This window comes from Struthio camelus, chromosome 16 (genome assembly GCF_040807025.1).
Source record: "Struthio camelus isolate bStrCam1 chromosome 16, bStrCam1.hap1, whole genome shotgun sequence".
Classification (NCBI taxonomy): Eukaryota; Metazoa; Chordata; class Aves; order Struthioniformes; family Struthionidae; genus Struthio; species Struthio camelus.
In genome coordinates, this window is record NC_090957.1 from 13,548,258 (window position 1) to 13,570,650 (window position 22,393).

The 22,393-nt window shown below is 39.4% G+C and overlaps 1 protein-coding gene across 6 annotated transcripts in view; it reads right to left on the reverse strand.

Moving 5' to 3' along the window:
* Positions 1 to 205: 205 nt before the first annotated feature.
* Positions 206 to 22,393, reverse strand: part of RABEP1 (rabaptin, RAB GTPase binding effector protein 1) — a 53,508-nt gene continuing 31,320 nt past the window's right edge. For all 6 annotated transcript variants that reach the window (XM_068910261.1, XM_068910262.1, XM_009678125.2 and 3 more), the window contains 13 exons: positions 21,267 to 21,402; positions 20,318 to 20,496; positions 19,266 to 19,391; positions 15,771 to 16,238; positions 13,726 to 13,830; positions 12,844 to 12,960; positions 11,178 to 11,276; positions 9,367 to 9,507; positions 8,459 to 8,648; positions 8,105 to 8,160; positions 7,176 to 7,274; positions 6,222 to 6,338; positions 206 to 4,078 (listed from right to left, as the gene is read on the reverse strand). In XM_068910261.1, coding sequence (XP_068766362.1) covers positions 3,977 to 4,078; positions 6,222 to 6,338; positions 7,176 to 7,274; positions 8,105 to 8,160; positions 8,459 to 8,648; positions 9,367 to 9,507; positions 11,178 to 11,276; positions 12,844 to 12,960; positions 13,726 to 13,830; positions 15,771 to 16,238; positions 19,266 to 19,391; positions 20,318 to 20,496; positions 21,267 to 21,402 — 1,935 coding nt within the window. In that variant the 3' untranslated portion in view covers positions 206 to 3,976. The remainder of the gene's footprint in view (positions 4,079 to 6,221; positions 6,339 to 7,175; positions 7,275 to 8,104; positions 8,161 to 8,458; positions 8,649 to 9,366; positions 9,508 to 11,177; positions 11,277 to 12,843; positions 12,961 to 13,725; positions 13,831 to 15,770; positions 16,239 to 19,265; positions 19,392 to 20,317; positions 20,497 to 21,266; positions 21,403 to 22,393) is intronic.

Here is a 22,393-nt window from a genome sequence, read left to right on the forward strand (position 1 = left end):
TAGACAGCAGAATTCTACATCCACAGTTGCACAGGACACCAACGGCTTGGTTCACTGGAATGCAGTATTAACTTCCAAACACTCAGTTTGCCTTTATCAAAAGGTGGCTCTTGGAGTATGTTATTAAATTAAAAGGCCAATTGTTTCCCTGCTGTAGACAAACTTTAGTGGGCAATAAATAACTGTTGCCCCCCACCTTAAAAAAAAGGTTAATATGGTCAAGCTCAGTTTTGAAAAGTAGTACTGCACTGCTACAAAAGTGGCACAGTAAGAGGTGCCAAAATAAAGCTGTAAGGAAAGGAGGGCTGCTATTACCGGTTAGGTAACAAGGTTATCAGACATGCTGCAAGAACACTTTTGTACAGATTAAGACTATACAAGTATAGGAATGCATACAAAACTTGATCCTGTCCCTTTTACAGTCTACATGAACCGAATCCAGTTTTCTAATCCACTTGCCCTATGTATTTTAGCTGACACAACAGGTTGGATGTAGTGCTTGTTAAGAATCTCTTACTAAGATGTGAGGAGGACCAACCACCCTACTCAAATCAAGCCCCAGAATGACAAGAGCTGGAGGGATATCACTGATTTTTTTCCAGCTATCTTGTGAGCAATACCACCATAATCCATCTGGGGAAGATCTACTGCAAGAGCTTTCACATCACTTCATTTACACTGCTTTGAATTTGCTCTACAAATTTGGCACACGCTTCTTTAAAGGCCACTTCAAATGTCTTATTGAGTTCAGCAGAAGCTTGAGTTACTAACTTTGAAGCTGAGCTTTCCTTCCCCAGGAGGGAGAGCCCCTCTGGGTAAGCAGGACAGCTGTTTGTAGTGAGCACATCTCCCATCACTTCTGTGAACAGTCAGGTTTCTAGCTATTAAGCACAAAAAACCAAAAAACCCAAATCAAAAACAAATCATCAACCCTAACTTGCATGGATTGTTTGAAAAAGGTCACTCTTACAGTTCAACGCTAAACTAAAACTGTCATACAGAGCTAGTACTTAAAGAGAACTGAAGAAGTCAGGGTGTATGATGGAATACGGTGGTAAAAAGGAAGACAGCCATACCATAATGGTATACCCTTCCTCTCCAGCTCAAAAAACAAGTTACTCCACTGCCTCATGCAGTGCCTGGTTTAAAAGCAAGAAAGAGAGCAGCCAACACAGCCCCTTCCAGCTGGGTTCGCATCTCGAGTCCCTTCATGCCCTACCACATAATGCCTCCAGCCTCCTCAGACTAGACCAACATGCCATCTCTGTCCGCTGAGAAAATACACAAGCATGCATACATACACACTCACACCCACATGCAAAACACCTATCTGCAATTGCTATAGCTGTTACAGCGTTTATGACGATCACAAACGGATCGCCCACTCACCTGTTTTCCCTACGGACTACAGAAAGAGACCTTGCAGCCACCATTTGAAATCTGATAGTATCACACCAATAATAAAGCCACGTGCACAGTTTGTAGAAATACACTACAGAAACACCACATCAACCCTGCACTACTCAAAACAATCTAAAAGAGTCAGCTAATGCCATAGTTGTTCAAGTCTAAGAGTGGGGAGGTTGGGCTGCTGAGAAAGGGCACTGACACATAGACCAGAAAAGGATGCTGAAGTGCCGTTACCAGCTGCTTTCCTTGCTTTCTGGCCCTGAGAGGACAGTCTAGCAACCTCACCTAAAAGTTCTTTTTCTACATAGGTCTTCAGGTGCATTCTCTCAAGTGTTCAGCTTGCTGAAGAGATTTAGATGTTCATTCTAGTTTTGCCATAAGACAACAGGCTCCCTTAAGACATCGCCGCACAAGTTAAGCATCAGTAACCAGCTGAGAGTTAGTTTTCAGGAAGGAAGGGAATATAGGCAAAAGCTTTTCCAGTCTGCAGCTCCTACTAAAGGCCTAAATTTTATGCATAGCCACAAAAACAGGAATCTAGCCATTCATAAACTAAATGCAAAACATCTGGTATTCAGTTTTATGCATCAGGAGGCAGCTGCTGGCACCTCATGGTTCAGCAAATATTGAGAAAAGTTTAAGGAAAAAAAAAAAAAAAAGATGATCAGCTGATGATAAAGAACCTAAGCCACATTTAACTGAATTTCACTTCAAAGTGAAATTAAGTGCCATCTGAAAGATGACAACTCTGCCATCTATTAGTCTGGTCATTAGTAACGCAGGATTATAGAGCTTCTGAGTGTCAGGATTATGAAAGGAATTAATTGCTAGAGTAATGCTTTAAATCTAGCACTAAATGACAAGCAATTGAGCTTGTATGCTTTTGGGGGGGGGGGGAGGCTGTTTAAGGCATTCCTCTTCAAAACCACTGGTTCTAATTTTAAGTTTTAGCAGGATTGACGCTACTAAAAATAGGATTTGAGCACCTAAAAAATAGTCATATGCATTACTGTTTGGAGCATTTTCTGTTGCTTCTGGTTCTCTTCACCTTCAAATCAGTAGCCAAGTAGGTAAAGAAAAACAACGAGCGATGGAGGCAAGCCTAAGTTATAAATCCTGGATAGTAACGAGCAGCTGCCTTAGCTTCCTTTCTTCTCACTGAGTCATAACAAGGGGCCAGTTCAAGAACTCCGTTTGCACCACCACTTTTACCAACACCCACAACAAAAACCATCGCCATCCAATTGTGTGCATGAAACTCCAGGAAGTGGAGAAAAAGAGAAGGAATGCTCATGTTAACGTTATACATTTATATAACAAGAAACCCAACCTTAGCACTTGATCAATCACAAGCATTTCTTCCCTCTGCTGTTGTGTCACACAGCGTAATTTAAATGTATATTTATAGAAACGAGAGACAGTGTAGGTGTCACCTCTGAGCAATACCATGATACTGTACTTTAAAGTAAGAGATGCACTGTACTTTTCAAACTAGAACCAGCAGAACAATGCAGTTCCAGTGCATTTTGTGCTCTATGATTGAGAATGCAATCACTGGTACTACTAACCTGACCCAGAAGAGGTGAGTCAAGCTGGCTTTCCTTCAGTCAGTCTTACCTTGACACTTCTGGTCCAGTGCCATCCACTGCAGGAAAGCAGACCTGCGTAAACCCCAAGCCAATGCGCAGACAACGCGTAGGGTTTTTGCGCAGAGACAGGATTACAGGTACCGCTCAGCTTTAGAGATGAGAAAGCTCTGGTTGTAATTCCATGTTTTAAATTAAATTTGAGAAAAGAGATTAAAAAACAGTGCATTTCTTGTGCTTTTCTTTAAACACGAGAATTCAAAGGAAAAAGTTCAAGGAGTTAAGTTCTCAGTACGTCTTTTTGGTTTTCTGGATTAGCATTTATCTGCTTAGGAGACACACAGCTCATTCATGTCCACCACACCTCAGCAGCACTCAGATTCTTCAACACAAAGTCAAATGGTAAAAAAAAAAGCACTGAAATAAGATCAATATCCAGTGTCCTGCTAATAAAGTCATATTTTAATATAAAATATTCATACAGCATACTCTACACCTCATTCTCTCTGCTAGCTGAATACTGTTACTGACTATTCAAACAGAAAAACTTCAACCACTTTGCTCTTCAATGTTTTGGAGGGACAATATGGTTTCCAGCAGCTACTTTGATCACAGTAGTGGGGGGAAAGGAAGGAGGGAAAGACAAGGGATAAATGTTCCAAAAATCTATATTAGGTTACGAAGTTGGCTGAAAGAGGGAAAAGTTTTTCAGAACGTAAGGACTGATCCCACTCAGTGGAACACGAAACACCACACTCATTAGTGTTTCCATTAGAAAGTTCTCCTTCCTACACTGCAAGTCACCCTTGTGCTCTCTTTCCTGCCCAGTACGAAATCTTCTCCCCTCTAGAAACAAAACTTAGTCATTGCTCCCCTCTGTTGTCTTCTGCTCTTTCGGTTAGAGTTAAATAATAATTAATGTTGCTATAAAGATGAGTTAAAAACCCCAAATGCAGCCTTGGAGCTTGCTCATCAGGGTGTCATGTTTCAGGAAGCTGATTAATGTCCGTCAGTTTTGTGTCATTGAGGATTGCACGGATTCTCTCCAGGGAATCTGCCTGCCGGATCCGCTCCAACTGCACCTACAGAAAACCAGGAGACACAATGAGCTAGTAAAGCGTACTGATGCAATACCATAGACCTGCAACCTGAACTGAGCTGGCAGGCAAAATTAGCAAATCCCTGGTACCCGTGCAAGGAGAAGCAGTATCAAATTATCATTGGCTGAGAAATGCAGGGCTTCACGGGGCACAAATTTAATTTAAGACCAAGAACGGGAGGAAAAGGAGGACAGAAGACAGTTGTGTGTTTAAAATAAAAAGCCAATTTCGGGGGGGGGGGGTGTTTTAATGTTTCATTTGTTTTATTTAATGTTTCATACTTCATTTAATAACCGGCCCCTGTCATCATACTGGCCTGGGCAATGGGAGGAGATGTGCAAACCAGCATAAACTTTCAGGGAATGGATGTAAGGCAAGTACAGACCTAAATGACAAACGCCTTCAAGTCTCTTGAGATCAAAGTCAAAACGCTTTTGGAGGAACCTTTAAACGTCCCACCTTTAAGCACGTTCCTGTTACTTGCTTTTCTGATAAATGTCTATCTTCAATATACTGGAAAAAGTGCCCCGCAGAACCATGTGAATGTGAAGAGATCACAACTTGGGGGGAGGATTCGAACTTTCACATTCTTTGTATTAGGATCCAGGCTTTCTGTTGAAAGCTTCAGACTCGTGTTTAATTGATTTTCATCTGCTACGCTACCCACACTTAGCCCTTCTGCTCCATTGCTGATATCTAACTTGGCCAGTTGACACCTCATACACAAGTAATACGGGCCCAGGCTCTCCAGTGACAAGGTCAGGAACAGAAATAACCCTTCCCGGCTATCAAGGAACCAAAATCCTCATTCGATACATGGTAATCTCTCCTCTCGTGTATTATGCAGCAGCTCTTGTACTACCCGCAGCGGAGACAGCGCCTAAACCATTGCCCATCAGAAGAGCTAGTCTTGCAGCATGTCTTAGCATAAGGCACTGAAAACATCAGCCCCTAAGACACTAACCTGTAATGACTGCCCAGCAGCAGGAAAGACAAAATGCAGGGGGACAAGACATTTACTTGTAGGCCTACTAAGGTACCTGCAGATTTTGAAAAAGAGCACCTCACATCTTCAAAGTGGTGTATATGTTTTCGCTCCAAGAACTGCATGATCAACCGCTTTAAGAACAGAGGGTGTAAAAACTAACGAGCAGCAATTTCACTAGCCAGGACTATTCAGTAGTCTCCTTTGTACTAGCCGCTCCTCCAGAAACAGCCAGAATAAAAGAGGACAGTTCTCTCTTGGCCATTCAGCTAAACTCTTGTCTAGTAAACAATCTCCAATATTCCTGGTCTTGTTTTCCAAATAAACCAGAAACACTTGACTCCAAAAATTTGCATTTTTAATGGAAAAAACGTGGGGGGCAAGGGACAGGGACATAAAATTCTAAAGGCAGACACTCTGAAGGTAAGCCGAGTCTAACCTGGCTCCCTGAGGAGACTTTTAGTCATCCTGCACACCCTCTAAAACTGCCTCCTTCTTGTCTCTCTCTCTACAGTCAGCAGAAAGAGAGATTAACCTGACAAACTGGAATTAGCCTCGATGAACACCCCTGCCCAAATTCCTTCCTTCTGCCATACAGTATCTCGGTGCCAACCGCAAGTTCTTACTTTTTAGAAGAAATACAAAGGATAGCAAGAGCAACACTGGCAAGGGTAAGACTTTTAGATACTCTAAATAAAAAGCAGTAAAAATAAAATGAAGCAGCACTTCATATATTCAGACCAAACAGGGTAAGTTCCTACCTTTGTACTCAAATATTTGCACCATGATGCATTGCTATCATGGTTACACACTGGAAGAACATCATGAGATGGATAGTGAAACGTTGGGGTCTCATGGCACCCTTATTTACGGCTCTCTACAACTCTATTTAGTACAGTGACTGTATATTTTTTGCTGCTGAGAATGAGTTTGAATCAAGCAATCAGACAGAATAAAATCCTCAACAGGCTTTAATACTAACATTATACTAGGAATACCTGATTAATTAATTACGCTAATAACTCTAAAGATTGTTCATACGTACTGACATAAGAAAATTTACAACCCTCTTTCTTGGTTTACCTAGAGGAAGTAAAGGAACAAAAGTAGCACTTTACAAACTGATTGCACTTCCCTTACCTGAAGCGTCTGAGAAAGCTTTACAAAATCTCTCTGCACTTGCTCACTGACATCCAGTTCAGTCTGCAATCGCTGAGCTTTATTCTTCTCCTCAAACACCAGCTGTTCAAGGTTTGCCTGAAGACAAAAAGATTCTTTATGCTATACTCAAACTGAACACAGAAAGAGAAGAGAAGCCTGTATAAACTGATTAAAGCATGATACTAGAATGAGGACATCTGGTTACACCCAAGAGTCCTGGCAAGAAGTAAAATCAATCACTTTCTGCCTCTGTTTTCCTAATTGCAAAATAGGGGTTAATGCCCAGCAGATAAGCATTCTCAGGATCAAATTAGTTAAAACATGAAAAAGCACATTGCCTCCTAACAATAGTATGCTCAAGGACCTCAAAATAAAACAGCAGATTTCTGAGTTTGAGCAGAGCTTGACAGTAGATGGAAGGCAGTAGTCTCCTGGTGAAAACGTAATTATCTTGCTGTCTGTGTTTTAGTCAAAAATGCCTCAGAAGACAGAAAGAAAGAAAGAAAAAAAAAAGAGGGAGGCAGAAATCAGACCACAATTAATTCATCCAACTGCCAAAGTAAGGCTCTTTCCTACAGCAAAAGCAAAATGACATTTATTCAGAAGTCTCGAGGGACTCAAAGCAGGGTTTGGTTAATCAGGAAGTTTTTTACGTGCAGAAGTGTTACTGACATTGGAAGACACAACTTTGGAAGATATATCTACACCAGAACAGATAATCAAAGCAGCAATAATTCAGATCCACTGCTTTACAAGTCTAAATACACAGTGACTGGGGTAGAGATTTAAACAGCACCCCATGGAGACTATTGCACTGTCAGAAAACTAGCTAACATTCAAACATTTCCTTTTCCATTCCCATGTAGTAATACCCTTTGCCCACTAGTTTGATCAAAGATGCATATCTACTTAATAGCCAGGCACCATAGCTACCTTTGCTGCTGTCTCCTTCTTCAGCTGTTCTTCCAGAGTGCTTTTTGTCTCCTGCAGACTCTCCAGCTGCTGCAGGTTTTCCTGTGAAGAACTTTCCAACTGCATAATAAAAATAATAATAATAATAATAATAAGTGATTTAACTAAAACATCTGACACTTCAATTTCACAGAGTCCCTCTATAATAGGAAGCATCCAGTCTGTGCGTCTTTCTCAGGACTTAGAAATACTTAGAGAGAGAGATTATTAGGGTGTCTTTCTATCTTTTTCTTGCTGAAGCTGGAGAGAAATAGCCAAAGCTGACATTTAGGTCACAGATTATTAGGTATATTATTAGGTAACCTAATATTTAGGTTACAGATTAATAAAAAGACAAAACACCTGTTAAGTAACAGATCTATGAATGCGGCCCAATCCTACACTGGCATCAAGACAGCAAGTCTGTCCTTCAAAGTCCCAAGTGTGACCCTATTTGTTTCTTCTGAAACGGTCGCAGAGCTATTTACAATACAGTGAGAGCGTACAGTGTCAGCACGTTCAGTAAGAACATTTGCGCAAACACATGAATTGATGTTCCTGCTTACAGAAAGGCAAGATCACCTCCACAAATAAGCCAGCCCTCCAGTATCCCACAAGCACAGACAAAGGAACAGTAGTGTTAAACATTTCAGAGATCTCTACTTAGTTCAGCTTGCTTTCCCTCCCAGTAGTGGGCATACTAAGCATTATACAAAAATATATTTAAAATGTTTCTGACATACACCTCAGAGACAGCAAGGAAAAAGTTCATTATTTCAGCTATGAGGAGGCCGACGTCAAAAAAGATACCGAGACCCTGATAGAATGAGCAGAAAGAAGAATCTAACTCTCTTTGTTTAAACACACACACACACACACACACACCCCCCAACAGTGAAAGGGCTCATTACCTGTTCCTTTTCCACTTTTATTCTTTCCAATTCAGCTTTTAAACTAGAAATGGAAGCTGAAAAACAAAAATATTAAAGCTTGAATGCAAGAAAAGCATAATAAACAGGACAGCTCCTGTTTACTTCTGTTAATATTTGAGGGAGAACTAAGTGTACGCCACATCAAAGGTACCTCAAAGGCAAATAAATAATTGTACCTTTGTTTTCAGCTGCACAGCTTGGGTGCATCTTTTATCAAAAATGGACATCTTTGATAAAATGCAGATAAAGCTATTAATTCCATCACTAAAATCTTCAAGTATCTTACTACTTTCTAATATTCCTATTTTGAGACTTTTTTTACCCCTTGCTCACCTATTTCTTCTTTGCAGTTCTCTATTTCCAGCTGTAGAGTTTCCTCTATATTTTCTTTCAAATATTGTTCAGCTTGAATCTGTTCTTTTAAGAATAAAATCTCCGCCTTAAGTTTCTCCTCAAGATGATCTGCTGCTGTCCGCACACTAATTATGTCTTCTCGATATTTTAAAATCAGCTCACGGAGCTCCTGAATCAATGATTAGCAAGAAGTTTTATTACTGCAGGATCTTTAGATAAAGACAATACTATGTTTTCCAATATACAAGCTACAGACAAAGCTATATTACCCCAAGGTTTGTCCTAGCATACCAGATCTTGCATTCAGAAAGGTTTTGAAGCAGAATTGCTCGTTTTGCTTGGCCATGGTAAGCAAAGAGCTTATAAAGATCTCCACAGGCTTAGGACCACCCCTTTCTCCCATGCTTTTAAACTTGATGTGCTTAAGTGTAAGAGAGCAGGCATGGAAAGCAGGACAAGGCCTACCATTCCTCCGGACTCAGGATTATTAACAGTTCTTAACTGTAAGGTTTGGACAGAAATTAGGGTGATTGACTTAATTTACCGAATCAACACAGTGAAGCCACAATGAGTGAACAATTGTGTGCCCAGTTGCAACATACAGCTTAAACTAGTTGAACTGGGATACGCCTGCCCTCGGCTGACAACAGATCAGCTGTCAGGCCATGATATCTCACTTGTTTCATTATTATCTGTCCGTACCCTAAAGCAGGCTCACCACCACTGGTGGGATAGGACAGCTGGTTTTGTATATCATAGACTTACAGGGTTAAAAATCCAGCTTATTGTTCATTGTGAGTCAGCTTTTTGTTAAAGAAGCTTCTTCCAGGGAGTCCTAGCCACATGCTTTACTTGTGTTAATAGTTAATGATTTTTAAAGGTTTTACCTCTGCAGCTTCTGGCAGAATGAAATCTTCAGCTCGCTGTAAAGACACATGCAAGCTGTGTTTTCCTTGAAGACTCTCATTATCTTTTTGTAGTCTCACCAACTCTTCCGAAACCTGTTCCCTTGACTGCGTCAGGACAGCCTACAATGTAAAGAAAAGCATGAATTCTCACTTCAGGTCAGAGCTCTTCATGCCCCATTTATCATACTTGCTGCCATAGCTTTCAAAAGTCTGGTGAATTAATACTTTTTGTAAAGAAGGGAAACAAAATGGTTGTGTGGATCAGCATGATCTGGCCTCTCCTTAGCCTGATCTGTGCACCAGAAATAAAAATCAAGATGAAATTTAACTGCACAGGCAGACAAGAGAAAGCAAGCTATAAACACAGCATTGTCGTATCTCCCAGTTTTCTTCCATATCTATCCATTAGCTAGCTGTGCTCATGGGGAAAAAAAATTATATATGGTTTCTGGAGCTGGCAGTACTGTTTATTAAGATCACCCAGCAACTCAGCTGTATGTCAGGTTATTGAAATATCTTAAACATTCAATTTGAAATTTTCAGTGTTAGGTATCTGCCCCCCACTCCCCACTCTGCTGCATAAGGCATAAGAGAGGAAAAAAAAGAAGAAACTTGATCCCAGTACAGAAGGGAATGGGTTGCTCTCAGGAAGTTCGACTTTGCTCTGTCCTAGACAATGAGGTTCTATTCCTGTCCTTGGACGTATTTCCTACAAGATGCTCTAAACAGTTCAAAACAGGTAACTTTCCGTACATATCTCTAGCTGGGTGTTAGGGCTCATATTTTGAAATCTTATTTGTAAGAACACTTTGAATTCATCTCAAACTGATGAAAACGTTAACTAGCATTTGTAAGCTCTTTCATACTGTAGTGATCAATCTTACAAAAAAAGTGCCCTGAGAAAATTTATTCTGCCTTCAGATTTGGGATAAAATAAGATATTAAATGGGTATAAAATGTACATAATAAATGAGGAAAAAATTAGTTGATTAGTGAGATCCATATTAACTTATGTGCATACAGATATAAGGAGCCTGGCATAAAACAAACAAAAACCACCCTACCCAATCATGTAATCATCAGATAATAGGCTGTACGCATAACAATGTAAAAAGATAAGGTTGAATAGAAAAGCTTGTTTCTAAGTGTTCCTTCACTCTGAGTGCTTGATTCTGCAAATTTTTTTTTTTTAAACCCAGCAGTCACCATATGAAAGCAATACCCATTAAGCATATATTCAAAATATCTCATGGTAGATCATAGCTGTCACTGAAGACATAAGCTTCACCACTCCAGCGATGCTGCCCAGTGATGAAACTGCTCTCCCAAGTGCTGAGGACTACAGAGACTGAGACCCATTCTTTAAGGGGAAGGATGCATCAAGGGAGAGTACGGTGCTCATGGTAGCTGGGAGGCGACACTTGCCACCGTAAGTTTAAGGACTAAGACAGAATGTAAGACTAAACTCCAAAGGCAGATCTTCTCCCACAGAGCCCGAACCGTAACAGCAACTTGGGAACATGGCAGAAAGGAGTGCCAGTGGGCTTTAAGAAGCTGTGTGTGCAAGGTCTGTTGAGCAAAGAGTGTTAGAGAGTAAGCCTACAAACCGTTCCGGGATCTGCACTCGCTATCAAGCTAACAGGTGAAGATACTAAACAAGTGAAAACGCACGGCTCTCTCTGCTCAGACTTGGTTGGTGTGCAAGACAAACAGTCCTTTACAAACACAGAGAGCTCCCAAGGTTAGACAAATAGCATTGTCAAGGGATCTTGGGGATTACGCTGTCTTACCATTTGCTCCTGGACACTTCTCTTTGCTTGGGAAAACGCCTGCTGCAGTTCGTTGAGGAAATTCTCTGACTTTTGACATTTAGCCATAAGCGAAGAGATCTTTAGGGGAAAAAAAAACCCACACAGATAAAGGACATGAAACAGATTTTGAAGAAGAAATAAACACTGAAGTTCTGTTCCTCCTTATCATCACTAACATATACTTGGAAACTTCAAATTCATCCACTAAAATGTCTTTCATTAATGGCTTACTTGGTAAAGCAGTAAGACAGCTCAATCAGTAAGTAGTAAAGCGATACTATACTTTTATACCAATAATATATTAACCTTCTATTTACAAAACCCTAAATAAGAAACAGTTAATTCTAATCAAACTCAAATATAAGATAGTTCAGAGCCAGTGAAGGGAAACTGTAAAGCTGCTACCTAAATTTTTGGCATTTTCTTTAAAATAAAGTAACTTTGTACTCCTTTCACTGAACACACAGATTTTCAGAAACGTTGCAATTAAGTTGCTTCACAACAAGGCATGCTTAACAGCATGATTAAACATTACTTAGTAAGAGCATGCTAATATAGCCAAAAGAAAAATCATCTCCATGTCACTGGAGACCAACTTTGTCTAATGACTCCTACTTCAATAGTAAGACAAAATATTGCATAAGAGGGAAAAAGGAAAGTCTTCCAGCTCAAGAGAAGCAAATTCAAAGTCTTGTATAAAGTATTTCCCCGATATCGTGATCTGTAATAGGCCTAAGCTGACTCTTTTCTTTGTTTTGTTTTGTTTTCTTCCCTACAGCTATGTCTACTGCACATACTCTTTGGCTCCATTGAGCTAGGCGAGCTATGTATGCACCCCAGACTGAAAAAATCTTTATGCCGGGCTATTACTTTAAACTATCAGTCTAGTGCATATTTTGAAGTACTAAGATACTCATTAACTAAGCGTCTTCACCACTAGTCCATCAATTGTGCGTCAAATATTGATGTGATTAAGTGGTATGAACAGTAACACAGTGACCAAGAACACAGGGCTACTTTCACACATTACTCAAATTCCAGTGATAATCCTGAAATACGTTATGCCGGTTAGCAGAAAAAGAGTCTCAGATCTAACAAAGCAGACCACATTTTAAATAAAATGCAATTCAAGGTGTCTGCAAAACAGATTTAGGTTGCAAAAACCTTAAGCTACAGAGAGAGCAGCACCCCTAGCTAAAAGGGCCTCAGGTCATATCCTAAGCAAGCTATAAAATAAGCTAAGAGAAAGGTATCTTGCTGAAGAACTAGGAGGTTGTCTAATAGCATAAAACAAACAGAAAACATCCTACAACCCTTCAACTTGGACCACAAATTTAGTAAATTACTACAGAAATTTATTCTGCCATTGTGACACCTGACTTCTTGACATCTTATTTGAGAAACATGGCTTGGACATTAAACTAACAGTCATAACTGAGTCAAAAGAACCGAATCAGGAGATGCAACTTTAGAGCCAAGACTGGGTAACATGGTAAGTCTGGCAGGTTTCTATGATCTGGAAACTGCAGCAGACTGTCAGTTAGACAGCAGGCAGTCAATCACATCCAGTGCCAAGAAAGAGTTCCTGTCACACACAAGGAATCATGAAACATTATTCAAAAGTAACATTACAAAATGTTTGTACCTGATTAGAGGAGTCCTCAGCACTTTGTTTCATGTAATCCTCCAACTCCTGTTTATCTTTCATTGTTTTTTCCAGCTGGTCATTGGCCTGCCTCAGCATCACCTGCAGCTTTTTCACCTAGGTTGTTACAACAAAATAATTTAACTTTCCATTCTTGGGATGGGAGGGAGTACTTATTCCCAGAACATTAATATAACCCATCCCACCCTCAAACAACAAAACAAACCCCTCAAAACCCTTTGCAACCCCAAAAGCTCCTTTATTGTTCTTTTGAAAGAAACACCTTGCATCGCAGATTGTACTTGTATGGAAACATAGGACATCAAATTGTACTGGACCATTGCCATGTAAAGACTCCAATCACTGATTTTGCAGCAGAATGTGACTCATGCCTTTCCTACCCTTCTGAAGACGGTTCAATACATGGTAGGGAACAAAGTCTCCAGTACTTTAGAGTCATTTTATGCTGCTAGGATGAGCGCCTCTATTTTTTCCTTTGCTGTTAACAATTCTCACAGTATCAAAAAAAGCAGAACTTAACGCATGAAAAGTGTTTTAGAACATCAGTTATGAAGAATACTGACTTCTGCGTGAGCACAACACTTTTTATAGAGCAGGGCCGCTCTTGCAGAATTTTATAGCATCACAAAGTCACTCCCTGTGGTAAATATTTAAGAAATATGTATAGGCAGAGTCCATGATCATAAACAAGCAGTAACAAATCAGATTACATCAGTAAAATGACATAAGTTATCCAGATTTTATGTATGTGGACATCCTTCAATTAAAACCAACGAATAAAACAACAGATGGTCCGGTGTTGCATCCTTAGTAATTCCTACAGCTGTAAAACTCTTGCTAGAGCTGGAAGAGAAATCCCACCTGGTCTCTTGTCTCAGCCTCCTGAATCTGGATCCCTTGCAACTGCTTCTCATAATTCGAGCACATATCACAGCGCCTGCCCAGCTTGTTCCCAGCGTTCTGCACCTGGAGAACAGAGTTATCACCTGCCATAAGGGTCATAAACTTTCTGAGGAATGCAGGAGGGCTGTGTACTCTCAGGTGTGTTGTATGATCACAAAAATATTATGCATAAAAGACTCTGGCAGAATCATAGAACGGCAAGATTAAGCTACTCTAAAACTAAAGGGCAATGCAAATCAGATGCTGTATATCCGCTTTTCCTGGCATAAATCCCACTACTAGCACAGGAGCAATAAGCCATGACATGCAAGAGTTTATCAAGTCATTCAGTGTGTCCTTTTGAAATATAGTGCTTAATTGTCTGTATAGAAATAGACATCTCGGAGAAGAGATTTCTACAGGCTGTAGCATTTTTTCATGCAATTACATTGTATTACAAGTCCCATTATATCCAATATCACAGAGCCTTATAATCAACACAAATCAATTAAAAAGAAAGTCAGTTCACTGGGTCAAGATTTTCTTCAGAATCTTTTTCCCCCTATAACTGAGCTTTGAACATTTTTGCAATGGCATTTACTAATTTTGTGCTACAGCCACCATCAGGTTTTATTTATTTTTTTTGTAAGTACCCTCCTCCAATATTGCTCAGTATCAGGGACTGAATAATCAGCTAGAAGAACAGTTGGTCTGACTCAGTCTGACCTGCACTCAAAAAGAGAAAAAAAGGAAAATAATAAAGTAGAAGATGGACAGGTAAAACAAAAAAACCCCAACAGATAGGAAGCAAAAAGGGTTGGCGGGGGGGGAACGATAACAGAGAATAACAAGGAAACCAACTGCCATTTTGCAATTGTAGTAGTTTCGGCTAAGGGGACAAATGAAAGTTTTTCCAAAGCTACAGCTCTAAGTCGGGTCTGAGCTGGAATCTCTCTTCGCTGCTCCATGATCCTCCCACAGAGAGCGGCATCCACGTGCCCTGCCTGTACTCCTGCCTCCAAAAAATACGTGGGAAGCAGTGCATTTCTTCTACGAATTCTAGGAAAGGGTTGGAGTGAAATGGCATCCAAATGTCAACAGGGCAAGGAAGAACTCAAGAGCAGAGGATTTTAGTCAGCTCGAGATGGCTACGTTGTTGTTTACCTCCTTTATCTCTCTTGAGGTTATAGACTAGTAGCAACACAAAACAATCGCAACTTTACAATAAGTTTGGAGAGATCTTTGCAGAGGGGGTGAATTCCAGTAAGCTGAGGAAATTAAGTATCATCAGCATGCAGTTCTCCACTGCATTCATCCTTTGCCACACGTCCTCCTTTCCCACCTGCATTCCTACATTCTTCTTTTTTTCGCCTTGTCTTCTATTTCACTCATTTCTGATAATGTTACCTTCCTCCCTGCCACTTCTTCTCCCCGCCACCTCTGTTGTTACTCCTTGGCCTCTCTTCTTCTGAAGCAAGTAGTACAGGAGCCACACAACGCTCCTCTCTTCAGCAAAAGACCAAATGCAGGTTTTGAACTGGCATCGTATAAAGCTACTGAAAAACTGACATGCAGAACACCCAGAAGCAACAGTTTTTGTGGTTACCCATAGGGAGAGGGACTGACACTGGCGCAACGTTAAGTCTAGTTTGCTGCCTGTTGCTCTCAAAATTTGGTATGTTATGAAGCAAGTCCCTGACAATTTTCTAAAGCTTGCTCTGTAGTAACCTGATGTTATGTGTACCTTTGTTGCTCACTTCTAAAGCGCGCTCCATGCAAAATCCTCTGTAAATACACCGGCTGTACAAAACAGCACCGTAAGCTCTGCTGCTTTTGTTAATCTTTGTCCTTTCCTAGCTAAGCCCAGTTGCACTACAATTTCTTTTTCTCAGATTCCCATTTTCTCCTCGATTTCTCCCATCTTCTTCCCCCCACCTCAGATTTGCAAGAGCAAAGGCTACACCTGCCAGACCCTCCCCTACCACAGGCAGGGACCGCAGCAGACCGGCACGCCGGCTACTCACCTCTTTCTGCAGTAGATTCCACTCTGTCTCGCTAACCAAGCGGTAACCGCTAGGGGATACGTAAGCACTTTCTACCCCTTGTGTAACACTGGAAAGGAGGGAAGCAGTCTCTTCTTGCTCTGGTGTCATTGCTTTGATTGCTTTTTCCTGATCTTTGGTTAACATGAATCCACTTGGCATTTGCAGAGACCCAAGGGAAGCCGTATCAAAGTTCTCGGACACTGAATCTGCTCCAACAAGCGGTCCAAAATCTGACTCATCCAGGTTCCCAGCAGATTTTGCTTTGTTGTTGTATCCTAAAGCTTTGGACTGTAAAGATCCAGATGTCCCCAGACTGTCTGTTGACTGTGCTCTCCGTAGTCCATCCTTAAACATATCGTTATCCGATTTATTGAAAGACTCACCAGAAGACAGAAGCAAGTCTGCATCCAATGAATGGACCGAGCCATGGGTGCTATTTAAATGCACCTGCAATTGAAAAACAAGGAAGAAAGATTTGTATACTCTGTTCTAGAAGCGCAGTATAAATGGACACTTAGCTGGACGCAAAGTATCAGACATGATAACCTGCAGGTTTAAATTGGTAAGAACATCTGATTGCTAACTTAAGGCTGCAGAGAAAACTATACAGAACTGAAGTCTACCAGCTGCAATTTCCAAACAAGTCATCTTTTAAGAGCGCTTTTATAAGAATATGCTTTGCTGCCAGCTCACTTAGCAAGGTGACAGTCACCTTATATCTCTTTCAGCATTTGAAGCAAGGCACTTCTTCCATTAAAGAAGAGACAGACTTGCAAAATGACTCTTTAAACTATAATCTTCCAGAATGAAGTTTAGAAAAAGACCAAAAGAATTCACCTCCTTCATAAATGGAAAATGACGTATTTAAAATCTGCTCTGTACTGACAGGTGAATATTCTTCTTCCATTTCTTTCTTCTGTTATGGTCATCTGACAAAATAGCCTAAAAAATATTTTCTTATGACATTTAAAAGCTCATTTGTACATAAAAGAAAATGGAAGGGAGAAGGTTGGGCTTCAGTAGAAAAGCACACTAGACTGTGAATACCAAAAGCTACGCTGGCTTGTGACTTGCGTAAGGAACACAAGCCTCAATTTGTTTTTTACACAAGTCTCAATCTATTTTTTTATTTACTTGTTGCACTGAAAAACGGAGCAGTAATGTTTTATTTAGGAAGTATAAGACTGCTTTCAAAACACCTTCCCACCTCTTGTGCTCTCATTTTGCTATTAGACACGTGAAGAAAATAACACTGAAAGTGTCTTGAGAAAAATATTATAAGTCCAGCACAGACTAGCAGGTGGCTAAAACTTCCATGCAGGTGCTTAAAATAAGGGTTCCTTTTCTTTCCTATAGCTGCAAGAGTCTGGTTCTGAGGGTATTTTGAAATATAGCAAGAAAAATATCGGAGTCAAATTTTTAAGGACAGTGCAGATACACAAAAGAATGGCAGTTATTTTACTGAATAAGACACACACAAAGCCATTCTTTGTTACTCTGTCCACAGCCACAGACTTCAAATTGTATTTAAAAGTATCCCCACGCTTGCAGACTTTGAGCTTTAACTGTCTCAAGTTTTCACAGGAATCACTGAAAAACTAAACACCAACTTTGAACGTTACAGGCAGATTAAACATTACTATGACGTACCTATACTACTCTATATATTTAAAATTCATAATTAACTATTATGCAATTATTGTTTTTATGACTGTTGTAGAAATGCTTTACTTGAAGCATTTTTTTTTTAAGGCATGACATTTTTACAATGTAAATTTTAAAATGTAAATACGTGTGTTGAAGTAGTTCATAGCGAGTCAAGACAACATGAACTTGCAGACAATTGCGTCTTCGGACAACGGTTGATGACACGGTTACATCATTTGTTTGCATTTGCAAATGGGAAAGCCTTATCAAATGGTCAACAAAGAGCTTACAAGCCAGGGTATGACAACTGTAGGACATGACTGATAAGAAGATTTATTACCTCGTGCAAAACACGTTTGGTACGGCTAAAAAAGGTCATAAATAACAACCAAAAACAAATTCATAGACAAAGACAAAACCACTCTGGAAATTATACACCCTTACTCTAAATGTAAAACATTCCACTACATATAATTCCTAGAATTAAATAAATGCAGTGCTTAAGAGACTAAAGCGCGTCCCAGGAATTGAGATTAAAGAAAACGTCAGAAGACAACCCTTTTGTATTAAAAGCTCTCATTTGCATATCTGGATACAGAAGTGTTGTTAGTATTCAACACAGTACTTGAAATTGACAGAAAAAAATAGTATCCTTCCTGTAAGATAAAGGGTAGAACCAAATCTCAGCTATGCTTGGAAGTTCTGATTTTGAACATCTTTCGGCATTTTGCACTATTTCTGAAACAACATCTCATCCTGCTACAAATCGCTGATAAACAATATAGGGCAGATTCTGGAATATATACATGTTTTTCCATTTAAAAAGGGTAAACAAAACAGGCAAAAATTCAGTTCACACTGCAACTTCTCAAATCTCCTGAGGCTTACATGAACTTCTATAGCACAAAACTGAGTTTTTTTTTTTTTTTTAAAAACTAATTTTTCCCCACTTCAAGTTACAAAACCAAAACGGAACCTGTCAAATGATCAGATAAACAGTCAAAACACACAGAGAGGGGAAATAATTGCCAGTTTCGATGTTGTTTCCAAGGTCCAAGCTGCATTCTCATTGGATTTGTTTATTCACAAATGAAAAGCTACGGCAATTCTCACATACAATTTCACCTTGACCAAGTATATGACTTTCTACAACACAAAAAAGGCTGGCTAATGACATCCAGCAGTATCACTTTTTCTGGCTGTTATAATGAGTTACTAATACACCACAAGCAGCTTCAACAAAAAGTTGGTGCTGAGCCCCCGCTACTGGCATGGCTAAAGCAGCTTATTTCTGGCTGCTGAACATTATGTGGCCAAAAACCTCAACTTGCATAGCTGGCTGAAGCTTAACACACACATGTGCACACACACAAATACACAAAACAATGCTATTTTACACATGCTAGGCAACTAGCTAACTTAGCAATCAGTGACCACAGACTAGTCTAATCAGTGTAAGTTCAAAACAGAACAGATTAGCACTTACCTGCAATACTGTTGCTAAACATTCAGATTTAATAGATTTACTTCTGAAGATTTAGGTGTGTTACAATGCGGTTATAAAACCCCACAGACGTTAACAACTATTAATATCCACAATGCAAAGGGTAAATTATAATTTTTTATAATTATAAAAGGTATTAAAGTATTGTCTTCCAATCTTTATTTGAATTTATATATTCAAGTGCAACTCCAAAATTTAATTGCTTATTAAGAACTATAAACCGTAGCGAATAAAGGACATCAAGTTTCCATTTGTATTTATAACGAACACCCTGAGGAACACAAAATTTTTCAAAGTTGCTTTGAACTATTCAATTGTTTTACCTCTTCATTAGAAAACTGGGTAAGGGATTCCTCATGGGCTAGAGAACATGAAGCTTTTGTTTCATCATCTGAATCCTTTTGTTTCTGCTCCTTTCTTTTGCTAAGTCTCTGCTGATCATCTTCTTCCTAGAAATCAGTGGTCAATGGACAAAGCATATAAGCAGGATTCATTTTTGTTTTAAGAGCCATGACACTAGCTATCATGATAAGCCAAGCTTCAGAGAAGACACTAGGAAGGATTCATTTGGTTAAAAAGCTAATATTCATTTCACAAGGCACATACGCCTCTACATTGATCTAAAGAACTTATTTTTCACTTTTAGTTACTGATTCATGTTGCAGAATAACTTTATTCAAAAAAAGATATTACTTAGTTCAAAATTCTTATTATAGGAATTACCAAATAGGTAACAATAAAAATAGTTGGGTACACTGGTTATTGTATATAACCTCCTAAGATGCTTGCACCGCTAATGACCCCACTTATACCAGCACGAACATTAAAACCAAATGTGAAAAGTACCTTGATCACACTAAACAATGCAATAGAAGATACACAAAACGACTCACGAAGAAAGACATCAAAGAATTGCAAGTCATAAAGCATGTACACAATCACGCATATAAGATAATTTACTATGAAGCTCTTTTAGCTTATTCCTGAGCAAGGTACACATAGGGAAAAAAAAAAAAAATCTAGAAGTGAAACTTGTCATCCTAACATCCTTAACCCAGTTCTTTTGCATCACAGAAAACAGTTTCTTCCTCCAAGATTAACTTCTAGATATTATTCACCTTTACTTTAACAATATTAGCAATATTATTTTTTAAAGTTACTATATATATGAATATTGAAATATTTGAACAAAAAGACAGCTTCTATTAAAATCATTAGCTGTCATTTTTTGGAACTCTTAACACACTTAACCCAGTTAAGAATAAAATTAAAACGATGATCTGTCCTCTCGTCTCCAGCATGTGCTTTCAGACCCTGGTAGACCATATCAACTCTACAGTCTTTTTCTACAAGAAAGAGGAAAGCAGCAAGTAACCTGATCCTTTTTTTTCAGTTCCTCAACTTGTCGGAGTTGCTCAGAGGTCAGAACAATTTCCATACGTTGCATGTCCCTCATCAGCAAACGCTGAGACTCCAAGAACTGGTCGTTGGCTTTTTGCCATGTGTGTTTCAACTGGTTGTGCTGTTGTCGTTCTTGCTCTAAGAGGTGGCAGACTATTCAAGAAGAGAAAGAGTCAGAATTTTTTTTTAACCTCTTTTCCAAAGAGAAGCATCCTCATGAATAAAAGTAATTATTGCTCTAGTCAGAAGGAGTCAGGCTTTGTTCAACAACTATTTAGGACGAAATACGACATTTTTATAATTTCCAAACCTGGCTTGGGAATAGGGATGTATCACCAAAACTTATGATTTCCCAATTAGAAGACTAACATTGTCACTTTCTTCATAAATTCTCATAGTCTGGTTTTTATTGTCCTTCTTAAAATGATGCCTTGTAAGTTCCTCCTTATTTCAGCAGAAGGTTCCGCTTTTCATTCCTCTACAGTGATTCCGTGCTGTACCGGCACGCATATACATTAACACATCCATTCCATCACCAGGCATTCAGAATTGATGCATTCTGTGTGGGAAGCAAACCCTCACTAGACTGTCTTACAGAAATAATGCTAGTAATTCTACACAAATAAGGAGAGACCAGCAAAATCACTTTAAAAAGAATGAAGCTTGCAACACCATGAATTTCTGACTCTCAGCGCCACCCTTGGAGGGATGGATTTGTTATTTTTCTCCCTCATAAGAGGGCTCCAAAGTCAATTGTTCTGTTAACATTTCAAGAGCTTTCACATTTACATTACTGTTTTTTCCCCTACTACTTTTTTCAATCCAACTCAGAGAAGAAATCAGAGAAGAGATAAGAAACAGCTATGTTGGTTTTTTGCATCCTCAGTGTAGGAGAGTCAAAAGGATTATCATTAGATAGGTACCTTCATGCAGTTCTTTCCGTAACTTCTCTGCATCTTCTTGCAGGACAGATTTTTGTGTATTGAGAACAGCCACATACATCTCTAAGTCTGTCCTACAAGACTTTTCAGCTTCCAAATAATGGTTCAATTCTTTAACCTGAATAAAGAGAGAGAAAATCATCTCAGTGGAGGACAGTCTCAGGCCTCTCCTTTCCTGTTTGGGTAACATACAGCTGCTGAATACAAGTTTATTTCTAGGAATCACAAATATTTAACTACCAGTGAACTAGTACTATTTGTATTTATTTCTGAATAAATAAATTATCTACTCATCAAAATTCTGCCAAATCAAACACACAAGTATGTTGAGAGCTTCAGCAGTTAGATCACAACAACAGTGCACAGAGATGGCAGAGAGGCTAGCATCCGAGACCAACAGACAATGAAGTAATCCTTTAAGCAGCACTGATAAGCCAACAGCTGAACTACTGTATCTGGTTTGAGGTTTTATGCCTCCAAAGAGGAGACAGTTCAAAACAGAGTAACAATAGTCAGAAAACATGACTATGAGGCAAGACAGAACTGAATCAGGGATGCTAGCCTAAGACGAGAGCAAAGCAGAGGACCGAGAAGATAAAAACATTCAAACTCATGAAAGACTGCTGCAAAGAAAAAGGAAAATCCTCCCACAGAGGATGGGATAAAAAGCAATTGCAGTAAGGAAGAATGAAGAAACATATTAGGAAGGATTGGGGGGGGGGAGGTTGATTTGTTTAAAAAGAAAAAACAGGAAAAAAACCAGCAAGTCTAACAAAATTGGAACAAAAGGCCTGCAGAGACTGGAGAATCTCCACTGAGAATCTTTTACAACAAGGCTACGTAAGTGTCTGTCAAATATGAGGCTGCCCAGATGGATCCCATCTTGGAAAAGGAACTGGCTAAAGGATTTCTTTTATGGTCCTATGCAGTTTTATGATTTTCTGAGTCAGAAATCACATGAGTTTTTATTTTAAAGGAAGTGAAAGCCTTCAGGCAATTCCTGACTGGCTCCACAGAGTTGTTCTTTATCTTTCTCAGCACAGCCCCAAAGCCACAGACACTAATTCCGAGTTCCAAGATAATCCTTCTGCGCTAACTTGCCATTAATG